Raw genomic sequence first — 12,353 nt, forward strand, 5'->3', positions numbered from 1 at the left:
TCACAGTCATATTTCGAATCCCATATTTATTTTTTTTATAATGGTGTGGAAATTTACTTGTTGTCGTTTATTGAAAAGCTGAAATATACTCTGGGGAAACTTTTCATAATAGACTTGCAATCTTCCCTGAATTGTGAGTATTTTTTAAGTACAATACATGCGTGTATATGCGTGTACATAAGATGAAACTTGAAACTCGCATATTTTTTTCTGGTTGACTGAAAACAGCTCATTATCACGTCATTTTTATACAATACTTAAAAAGTCTTAGACAATAAACAGTTTGGTCGAGGGCAAAATAGTGAAATTGCGTAGAGTGAATTAAAAGGTCGTAATCGTTTGGGAGTAAAAATGAAAAAATTTTTCACTTCACAGTGGGGCTGTTGTTCCGAGCTCTGTTATCAAATTTTTGCTGAAGTAGAGTAATATGTTAACATAGATCGGATTTTGCGTACCGGTTTTAACGCTTTTATTGAAGTATTTGGTAGCTTTTGAATCCAAATAAAAATATTTACGAAACGTGTACTAGAGGTTTAGGTTAGATTCAAGTAAAAGCTTCTGTAAATCTGTCGGCAATTTCCTTTCTGCTCTTGAAACATATCAACTTTTTTGGAGAAGCTGAGAGAGAGAGAGAGAGAGAGAGAGAGAGAGAGAGAGAGAGAGAGAGAGAGAGAGAGAGAGAGAGACTTTAGAAACTCTATGCCTGAAGTGTTAGACCTAAAATGTTTTAGTATCCAGGAATTGATAGAGTACAATGAAATCAAGAGGGTAATGAAAGAAGGGTTACTTTTATACAAGAGGAACCGACGTGTTGCTAATGATTCTTCTGCGTCTCTGAGTTGAATAGGAGGCCTTTAATGTGTATATATGTTTTGAGGACTTCACCATTGATTGATAATGATGTTGATGGTTATGAGTATGCTTGATATCAATGAGTTGCGAAATCTGTTACGAATGCTAACAAAACAAACTTAATTGGCCTCTTGGTTATAGTATAGTTTTTATAAAGAAATATGTTCTGAACAATATATTTTCCTAGTTCAAAGGCTCGATTTTCTACTTCACTTAATTGACGGCGCCTTCGACACTATTCATATCATTCAGTTCTGTTAGAGTCGGTGCACTGAAATATCTTCTTCTCCTCATTCAACTTGAATCCCACCTCCTCAAGGATTCGCTTGCTAAACTTTCCCTTCTCCAGATGTTCCGCTCGCGTGCCTCGGTTAACTAAGAGATCCCTGTTCCTGAATTTCACCCCGGGCTATTTTCTTCCCCTTCAGCTGCCCCGGACGCCGTGAACGACCGACAGACGCTGCGGGAGACGTGGCTTCAGGAGATGTTCGACAAGGCCTCCAAAAACTCCTCCGGGGGATTCATCGACGAAAACACCTGCATCAAACTCATCAAAAGACTGGACTCCCAGGTGACCGTCGTGAGGGTCAGGCAGAAATTGCAGGTGGGTTTGAGATATTATTATTATTTTTTTATTTTTTTTTTTTTTTTGCTTTTTTATTATTATTATTATTATTATTATTATTATTATTATTATTATTATTATTATTATTATTATTATTATTATTATTATTATTGGGCACAGTTTTCCGTGTCGAAAATGAAGACAATGGTTGCAGGTCCACATAATATAGCATGTGAGTATATGGTCTTTAATGGATATTAAAAGCTTTCGAAAGCTTTTAATATCCATTAAAGACCATATACTCACATGCTATATTATTGTGGACCTGCAGCCATTATTATTATTATTATTATTATTATTGTTTAAGTTACTGCAATCATCTTTAAGTATTTTTCATTATATGGTGAACATATACTCAACCAATATGCATATGCAAACATAACCATATTTATATACATACACGACGGATACATACAATTAGTTAGAAAAACAGTTGGTAAAATGCATATTGATGTATTTACCGAAGGCTCATTGACCATAATTATTATTATTATTATTATTATTATTATTATTATTATTATTATTATATTATTATTATTAGTTCGGTTACAGCAATCATCTTTGAGAATTTTTGCAATATATGGTGAGCATATACTCCACCATATGCATATGCCAAACATAAACCATATTTATATACATACACGACGGACACATACAATCAGTTAGAAAAAACAGTTAGTAAAATGCATATTGATGTATTTCCTGAAGGCTCGGTGACCAGAAGAGATGAAGAGATTGGGAAAGCGACAAAGATATCGAGTTGCTCTTTGCAACATCTCACTGCTGACGTCTTGCTGCTTGCTACGAGTCGCAACCTCGGTGTCGGTAGCGTGCTTGCATGACTCTTTGCTCGCACGAAATAATTCGAGATTTTTGGTAGGATTCGTGCGAAAATGGTTGATGATCTTGGCGCGCTGATATATATTAATAATATACTTATTTAATATATAGATATATATATATATATATATATATATATATATATGATATATATATATATGTATATATATATCTATATATATATATATATATATATCTATCAGGGAGTAGGCGTTATATAATATTATATAATTTTATATATATATAGATATATAGATATATAATATATATATGATATATTATATATATGTGTCTATATCAGCGTAGGGCGTATATATATATATATATATATATATATATCTATATATATGATTATGATCACTTAGCACGTGATTCGTTATCACACATATCCACAGGTGAAAAATAAGAGACAGGGTGTAGGTCCTGACCGGTTTCGGCTTTATTTTCAAGCCATTGACAAAGGACTGATACATGGTATTAGATGTCACAAGTACATATACTACAGAGACAGTGCTGACGAACATACACACAAACGGTTGTGTGTATGTTCGTCAGTACTGTCTCTGTAGTATATATACTTGTGATATATATACTTGTGACTTCTAATACTATGTATCAGTCCTTTGTCAATGGCTTGAAAATAAAGCTGAAACCGGTCAGGACCTACACCCTGTCTCTTATTTTTCACCTGTAGATATGTGATATATATATATATATATATATATATATATATATATATATATATATATATATATTGTACGTGTGTGTTCATGTTTGTATGTATATTTGATTATATACTTATGTGACCTCGCTCACCAAAATACAAATGAGTATATTAACGAGAAAAGCTTAAGGAACCCGATTGCCAGAGCGGAAAGATAATATAATCAGAGATTATAACTGGGTCTGCATCCGTCAAAGTAATAAAGGAATTTAATTAAAAAGGCTACCGTGCGGGGAAAAGTGAATTTTAGTAAACGGAAATAAGTGATGTTTTTTACTTGGTAGTTACATGTCTGGATGTCAAGGAAAAGAATTCTTTTCTGTTTTGGAATAGTATTTTTAATCGATTTTCTTCAAATATATAAACTTATCCTGTTTGAGTAGTTCTCTCCTTGTCGATGAGTTTTTATTACTCTTCTCAAGTCTGGTAAAATATGTAGAAGACTTTCTTTTAAAAAGATCTTATTTCTAGATTATTTTTCCACACTATACAAAGACATTTTCTTTGGCCCATTTCCGTGTCCTGGGAATATATTTCGAGTCCAGGAGTCATCCTTTAAAAAGAATGATATTTCCATCCCCTTTCCAAATTACGCGAAAATATTTTTATTTTTTGTTTTATTTTTATTTTATTTTTTGTACTTCCGACATCATAAAACTAATTACCATATCTAGTAGACTTCCGTTTGTGAGAAAATATTCTTCCTTCCTCTCGTTTCCCCAGACACAAGATAAATGAGGTTAGGCCTTTGACTTATGTCACAGTATGATAATTGTTGAAGGCGGAAGCGTTAGTGTATATCTCTCTTAAAACTGAAAGGTTTTATTTTCTTAAAATTGAAACGTTTCATTTTCTCAAGACAGGAATGTTTGATTTTCTTAAAATTGAAATGTTTTATTTTCTCAAAACAGAAACGTTTTATTTTCTTAAAATTGAAACGATTTATTTTCTTAAAACAGAAACGTTTTATTTTCTTAAATCTGAAACATTTTATTTTCATAAAACAAAAACGTTTTATTTTCTTAAAATGAAACGTTTTATTTCCTTAAAACTGAAACTTTTCGCATTTTAAAACTTTTTATTTTCTTAATACATACGTCTTATTTTCTTAATACAAACGTCCAATTTTCCTAAATAAGAATCGTTTCATTTTCTTAAAAATGAAACTTTTTATTTTCTTCCTCCTCCTTAAGAAATAATGTTACATTAGGGATTATTTCACTCTGTATTTATTCTTTCTTCTCGTTGGGAATAAATTTCATCGATAATTTATATTCACCTGTTCATTGGTTACCTTTTTTTTCGTAAATATTATTACTATAAATTCGCTTTGAAGTTATTTGTAGCTCATGAATTGTATCCTTTTCTCATTTCATCCCTGTTAATATGTACTGTATTCTCTTATTATTATTATTATTATTATTATTACTATTATTATTATTATTATTATTATTATTATTATTATTATTATTATTATTATTATTTTCTTGCTCTATCACAGTCCTCCAATTCGACTGGGTGGTATTTATAGTGTGGGGTTCCGGTTTGCATCCTGCCTCCTTAGGAGTCCATCACTTTTCTTACTATGTGCGCCGTTTCTAGGATCACACTCTTCTGCATGAGTCCTGGAGCTACTTCAGCCTCTAGTTTTTCTAGATTCCTTTTCAGCGATCTTGGGATTGTGCCTAGTGCTCCTATGATTATGGGTACGATTTCCACTGGCATATCCCATATCCTTCTTATTTCTATTTTCAGATCTTGATACTTATCCATTTTTTTCTCTCTCTTTCTCTTCAACTCTGGTGTCCCATGGTATTGCGACATCAATGAGTGATACTTTCTTCTTGATTTTGTCAATCAGCGTCACGTCTGGTCTATTTGCACGTATCAGCCTATCTGTTCTGATACCATAGACCCAGAGGATCTTTGCCTGATCGTTTTCTATCACTCCTTCAGGTTGGTGTTCGTACCACTTATTACTGCAAGGTAGCTGATGTTTCTTCCACAGGCTCCAGTGGAGGGCTTTTGCCACTGAATCATGCCTCTTTTTGTACTGGTTCTGTGCAAGTGCCGGACATTCGCTTGCTATGTGGTTTATGGTTTCATTTTTCGTATTGCACTTCCTACATATGGGAGAGATGTTATTTCCATCTATCGTTCTTTGAACATATCTGGTTCTTAGGGCCTGATCTTGTGCCGCTGTTATCATTCCTTCAGTTTCCTTTACCTCTCCCCTCTGTAGCCATTGCCACATGTCATCGCTGGCTAGTTCTTTAGTCTGTCTCATGTATTGTCCGTGCATTGGTTTGTTGTGCCAGTCCTCTGTTCTGTTTGTCAATGTCCTGTCTCTGTATATTTCTGGGTCTTCGTCTATTTTTATTAGTCCTTCTTCCCATGCACTCTTTAGCCACTCGTCTTCACTGGTTTTCAGATATTGCCCCAGTGCTCTGTTCTCGATGTTGACGCAGTCCTCTATGCTTAGTAGTCCTCTCCCTCCTTCCTTTCGTGTTATGTATAGTCTGTCCGTATTTGCTCTTGGGTGTAGTGCTTTGTGTATTGTCATATGTTTCCTGGTTTTCTGATCTATGGTGCGGAGTTCTGCCTTCGTCCATTCCACTATTCCTGCGCTGTATCTGATTACTGGCACTGCCCATGTGTTTATGGCTTTTATCATATTTCCGGCGTTGAGTTTTGACTTGAGTATCGCCTTGAGTCTCTGCATATATTCTTTCCTGATCGTGCCCTTCTTCTCTTGGTGTTTTATATCCCCTCCATTATTCCCAGGTATTTGTATCCAGTCTCATCTATGTGTTTGATGTTGCTCCCATCTGGTAGCTTTATCCCTTCAGTTCTCGTTACTTTGCCCTTTTGTATGTTGACTAAGGCGCATTTTTGTATTCCAAACTCCATCCTGATATCCCCAGATACAATCCTTACAGTCTGGATTAGGGTATCTATTTCCTTGATGCTCTTACCATACAGCTTGATGTCGTCCATGAACATCAGATGGTTAATTCTGTTGCCTCTTTTCTTGAGTTGGTACCCGGCATCCATCTTCTGTAGTACTTTTGTCATGGGAATCATGGCTACTACGAAGAGTAGTGGGGACAGTGAGTCGCCCTGGAAGATCCCTCTCCTGATATTAACCTCTGCTAGTCTTATTCCAGAGCTTGTAAGTATTGTATTCCAGTTGCGCGTTGTATTTTTGAGGAAGCTGATGGTGTTTTCCTCTGCCCCATATATTTTCAGGCATTCTATTAGCCATGTGTGTGGTATCATGTCGAAGGCTTTCTTATAGTCTATCCATGCCATGCTTAGGTTGGTTTTCCTTCTCCTACTGTTCTTCATTATTATTATTATTATTATTATTATTATTATTATTATTATTATTATTATTATTATTATTATTATTATTATTATTATTATTATTATTAGTGGTAACTTTCTACTTTATCTCAACAAAAATTTGCAAACTGAAAATCAGGTCTCGCTCAGAAGTTTACCCTCTTAGTTACGATTTAGCACACATTTCACTGATAATCCTCTCTCTCTCTCTCTCTCTCTCTCTCTCTCTCTCTCTCTCTCTCTCTCTCTCTCTCACAGGAATTCGATATAGGGAAAAGTGACGGGTGTCGCGGACGCATCGACAGTCAGGAATTCATAGACATGTTCAAAGAAATCGCCACCAGACCCGAGATATACTTTTTATTAATAAGGTAAGAAATAATTTATTGTTCTTACAACGAGTAACCAAAGAAGACACTAATTTTTTTTGTTCAGGTATGAAAAGCTGTTTCTTGTATTACAGAGTAAGATGAATTTACATTTTCTGTTATTTTTCATAAAGTTGCTTTATTAATCGTTTACAATTTGCTAGTAATGAGAGATAATCATTATTTTGATTTGTCAACTGTAAGAAATCATTTATTTTCATCTTTATTTGAATATGGTAAAAAAGGCTTATTTTATTTGTTCGAGTAGGAGAGGTATAAAAGTTAATTATTTCTTTTAATAAAGGTGAATTTTAAGTTTTTATCAAGATACTTTATTATTGTTTATCATTATTGGCTTTTTGTCTGATAAAGCAAATCAGTCCTCATTAGTGGCTTTTGTTATAAAGTGAATGAATGTTTATATTTCACTTAGTGCTAGGTAGTTTAGACAATTTACATTTTATTTAATTTTATTTGCGAGGTGACACACTAATCCTTAATTACTTTATTCCGGACATTGAGATAATCCCCAATTACATTTTTATTAGCAAGGTGAAATGATCATTATTCATGATTCGTTCTGCCGGTAATCACTTTTATGTTATACGGTAATGAGGAAAATTAATGACCACTGAGTTTGATAAGACTAATGATACGCCATTATCTTCATAAAGGGAAGTCATTATTCGGTCATGATGACTCTAAAAATTAATTCATTTTTTATATATATAATGAAACCCCTACGTTTCATCTATATGTTGTCGTTTCAGGCAGTTCCTGTGTTTTTCGTTTTAGTTGAGATGGGAAGAGATTTTGATAGATAATATTGATTTTGTTTCTGTGTTCTTCATTAAGATCGGGGCCCATATTCCCCAACTGTAACCGAGTACCAGGACCTTCCCTGAAAAAAAAAAGTGGGACGCCATATCTTAAAAACTAATCATAGAACCATCTTGAAAATAATTTCATTATGTTTCCCACACCCAAATTACTCTGCTAATATAAGTTTTCGGACTGACCTCACCTAACCTAACCCAACCTAGGGGGAATGCAAAGTAACCAGGGCTGGTGCAATACTAAAGTAGATTCACATCAACCGTGCATTTGATGTCTAGTCCAGTCCCTTACGACGCTCCTGATTGGATGTTGATAAGCCAATCACGGGGCTGAAAACTCTCAGTCTCTCTTAAGAGTTCACATATGCAGGATGTATGTTCCACCTCTCCTGCGGGATACGTCTTTCAAGAGCATCCCTCAGGAGAGGTAGAACATACATCCTACCTATATGAACTTTCGAGAGAGACTGAGAGTTTCCAGCCCCTGTGATTGGCTTATCAACAGCCAATCAGGAGCATCGTAAGGGACTGGCCTAGACATCAAATGCACGGTTGATGTGAATCTACTACAGTATACATCTCGGGAATTTGCGATCGGGACGCTGAAGCGGTGAATTCATCTACGTTTTCTTCGTCTGATTTTGTACTGCAACTAACCAGAGAATTTTGAGAATCATACGCTTTCATTTACTGTAATATTAGGCTTGGCTCAACATTTACTCTTTAAAAAAAAAAATATCCTATTGAGAAACCGAGAAATTGTAAGTGTCACTTTTGAAAGCCTAATTAACTCAAACAAAGGTAAGTTCCACTGTGAATGATTTATATGCCAAACCGTAACCCATGTGTCATTTAGAATTCATTTGTCTTCAAATCTGGAATTTACCTAGTGTTGTAACTCCTCTTAATTTCTAACTGAACTATTCACAGGTACGCTAACAAAGACTACCTCACGCTAGAAGATTTTCACTTGTTTTTGGAGGGTGAACAAGGGGTAAGTCATGGAGAACGTGGTTTGAGCGTTTAAATGCCGATGTATAGCTTGTCTTGTGTGATTATTTGAACTCACTTTTTGGAGATTGGAGGAATTGGGAATTGTGGTTTTTTACCTCTAAATTATTATTTTTTTATTTGCTAACAGTGAATGGCCATATACTTGGTCCTTTAATGTTTTTTATTATAATTATTGTGGTATTATGAAGAAACAATGGACGTGCTGCATTTCTTGTCCTTAATCAAAAATTAATGTAGAGCTTTCATGTCAGATGCAGATTTATTTATCTGAGATATAGTTTATAAATTATATTTCCATTTTCTTTATTTAAAATTACTCTACTAACGCAAAGAAAAAACTTTTTTTTTTGGGGGGGGTTGATTTACAGAAAGAATTAATAAATATCTAAGTCGTAACACAAGGCCTCTACTGTCGATGGCATAATGGTTGCACAAGAGGAAAGATAACAGATCTGGCTTTTAACATTCGTTTTGAAATAAACTACTGTTGATATGGCATCTCTGATTGCAGTTAGATTAACGAATTTTTTCAGATTCGAGTCTTGCTTAAGAGCGCGTTATTTACATTGTATTTATTCTTTTCTTATATACATAATATATATCATATTTGTGCATGCATTTCATAGATTATTTGTTCCAATGTTCCGTTGTATGTGCAAGTTTACATTTATGCATGCATACTATTACATGTCATTTGTTCTTACATAACTTGATCATTTATCGATTTACTTTTGCAAAATATTCCCTTATGTATCTTATTGTAATTAGCCTAGCCATTTTGATTATGATTATCCGAAGAAAGGGCTATTAATAAATTTTTTTATTATTTTTCAGTTGGCGGGTCTAACATCAGAAAACGTTGCAGAAATTATCGAAAAGTACGAGCCGGCACCAGAAGCCCGCAAGAAGAAGCAGATGTTAATAGACGGTAAGCAGAGCATAGAGAGAAATAGACCAATTAAAGAGGGTTCACTCGCTTGCGGTCGTGTGGGAGTCTTTTAATGAGTGTTGATGCGCTTTTAATGTTATCGGATCTCTTCAGTAGTGTAATCTATGCTTCACTGCCTTCCATGCATGCTATCCAGTGTCTTCATTACCGTAGTCTGTGTACCTGAAAGTTCTGTGTAAACAAGCCGTTTCTGTACACTAGTTTGTGCACCACTATACTGTGTTATCGTAGTTGTTTCTTTAACCGTAGTCTGTGTACTGTGGCCTTCCATGTTATCAGGCCACTCCTCTACAATAGCTTGTGTACCACTACCATCCACGTTATCGAAGCCTTTTGTGTCGTAGTCTGTGTACTAAAACGGTTTTCCACCATCTGAGCTCTTAAGTCTTATTCTTATAAGTACGAGAAAATACCCTTTCCTTCCCATACTTATTTATTTTGGCCGACCATTTTTGTTCTTATCTGTATTATATTTACATATATATTCAGTTTACCGTTTTTGTCACTTACCTTTTGATAGCATGGAGCGTCACGTCTTTCTGTATCAGTTCCTTCCACATATTTTATCGAATAATTCCTGCTCTGTTTTGTGGAGGCTCTGTTTATAGAGATTACAAATTTATCATGCGTTATGTTATGTATGTTTGTATTTATGTGCAGTACTAAAAAGCATTCAGAAAAGTATCCCTTCCTTGTCCACAGAACATCTCTCCACAAAATGTCATTGAAATCCTTGTATAACTTTTAAAGATATCTTGCTGACAAATGTGCAGACCGACATCCCTACTTATGCGAGTGCATAGTCTCTGTCCAACTCTTTACGCCTCAGTTACTGAACAAAAAGAGCTGGAAATATAATTGCATGAAAATTAAATGGATCAACGCAGTTTCAGTAAATGAAACTGCATTTTTGTCCTCCTTGCGAGTCAAGTACTCAATTTAAATTTGTCTTTACCTGTACTTTTGAATCTGTAGTTAATTAGAATAACTAGTATGGTGGCTAGTTTCGTAACATGCTGCTCAGATGTCGTGGGTTCGCGCCTCCTCCAGGGCGATGTAAAATTACTGGCTCTGTATCAGGGTCAGGTACTGCTGCAGTGTGGGAGGTTGAAACCAACATTCTTTGGAAACTTGAATTTCAAGTCAATGTCCCCTGTGTACTTTTTCCACATGAATAGGTTTCATCTACCCATATAATGATAATGGAAAAAGAAACCCACAAAATTACTTAGTATAACTTGTTTACTTGTAAGTATTTACAAATTTTACTCAACACTCGAGTGCTTTCAGGCCCTATGTGTTGAGTAAAATAGTGTGTAAATACTTACAAGTAAACAAGTTACACTAAGTAATTTTGTGGGTCTTTTTCCATCTTCAGAAGAAAACTGAAAGTTTTTGTTTGGCTCAGTAATAATAATAATAATACTTAATTAGATTTTTCTCCCGTTTCTTCTTCAGGTTTCACGAAGTACCTGATGAGCGACGAGTGTGACCTCTTCGACGCGAGTCACCGGGAGGTGTGTCAAGACATGTGTCAGCCTCTGGGGCACTACTTCATCTCCACCAGCCATAACACTTACCTGCTGGAAGACCAACTCAAGGGGCCGTCGAGCGTCGATGGGTACATCCGGGTCCTCACCTGCGGCTGCAGATGCGTCAAAGGTAAGGCTTTTCCGCACGCGGGGATTCAGCGGTCATTTCCAGGAGGTCCTTGCGGTTACATAGCTGTCACGCGCAAAAAAAAAAAAAAAAAAAAAAACCCCGAACTTCTCTGTATCCTTCTATTTTTTATATTTAGATACGGCTTCCGTTGCAAAGCTAGGATCCGAATTTAGGGAAGACGTTAGCGGAAATGTTCTTGCATGCCAGGATTTACACATGGGTCATGAAGAAGCATTTCAGCCGTGACCCATTACGCCATTACGCAGAATATGTAGTATATATATTTCAGTTCCTTCGAATTCCAGTGGATTTTATTTGAGCTACGATACATCCGTTTTTACTCAGATAACATAATGGTTCGACAGCTATTACTAAGTGTATAGAACCTGCCGATCATATTTACCGGTTAGGAAATGTATGAACTCTTAACTTCTCGATCCTCTGAGGTCTTTGGATCCTACGGTAACCAAAATTTACTTCAACAACTACGTGCATGATATATTTGTTGAATTCTGCTATATTTTCCTTTTTATTCAAGAATGGGATCATCGTGTTTCGGAGACGCTTGACAAGCTACTGAAAGCTATTAGCCATTCAGAGATAAATAAAAAAATAAATTTGGTATAATCTCTATAGATAATGAACAAGAATTATTTCTTAAGTCTAAGAAACACTTCGGAACAGAACACCCGTGAACGTTTGTTTTTAAAATATCCTGAATCAGAATATGGCCCTGGAATCCATTTCACAGTGTAGTACATTTTTCATTGAAAATTCCATTGAAATTCATCTGTCTTTTGAGATACAGTGTGGACGTACGAACAAAAGACAGTTCGTAGCATAACCTGCATCGAAGTTAGTTGTTAATAACCTTTTATGAGGAAAAAGGGACGATGGGGATCTGGTAATTCATGGACAAGATTATGTAAAACAAATAAAGACTCATTTTGGACAATATCCCCTCCCCAAAATACTTATTCCAAGTAATATTCTGAGATGGAAATAAATAAACAGCTTTGTAAGATGAACAGGATCATATTTCCACGAGAGTAACTTTTAAATTCTCTCTCTCTCTCTCTCTCTCTCTCTCTCTCTCTCTCTCTCTCTCTCTCTCTCTCTCTCTCTCTCTCTCTCTCTC

The 12,353-nt window shown here is 35.3% G+C and overlaps 1 protein-coding gene across 6 annotated transcripts in view; it reads left to right on the top strand.

The window, feature by feature from the left end:
* Window positions 1-12,353, top strand: part of LOC135222946 (inactive phospholipase C-like protein 2) — a 658,580-nt gene that overhangs the window by 590,877 nt on the left and 55,350 nt on the right. For all 6 annotated transcript variants that reach the window (XM_064261397.1, XM_064261392.1, XM_064261394.1 and 3 more), the window contains 5 exons: window positions 1,281-1,456; window positions 6,645-6,757; window positions 8,521-8,584; window positions 9,439-9,532; window positions 11,012-11,215. In XM_064261397.1, coding sequence (XP_064117467.1) covers window positions 1,281-1,456; window positions 6,645-6,757; window positions 8,521-8,584; window positions 9,439-9,532; window positions 11,012-11,215 — 651 coding nt within the window. The remainder of the gene's footprint in view (window positions 1-1,280; window positions 1,457-6,644; window positions 6,758-8,520; window positions 8,585-9,438; window positions 9,533-11,011; window positions 11,216-12,353) is intronic.

Source organism: Macrobrachium nipponense, chromosome 8 (assembly GCF_015104395.2).
Source record: "Macrobrachium nipponense isolate FS-2020 chromosome 8, ASM1510439v2, whole genome shotgun sequence".
Taxonomy (NCBI): domain Eukaryota; kingdom Metazoa; phylum Arthropoda; class Malacostraca; order Decapoda; family Palaemonidae; genus Macrobrachium; species Macrobrachium nipponense.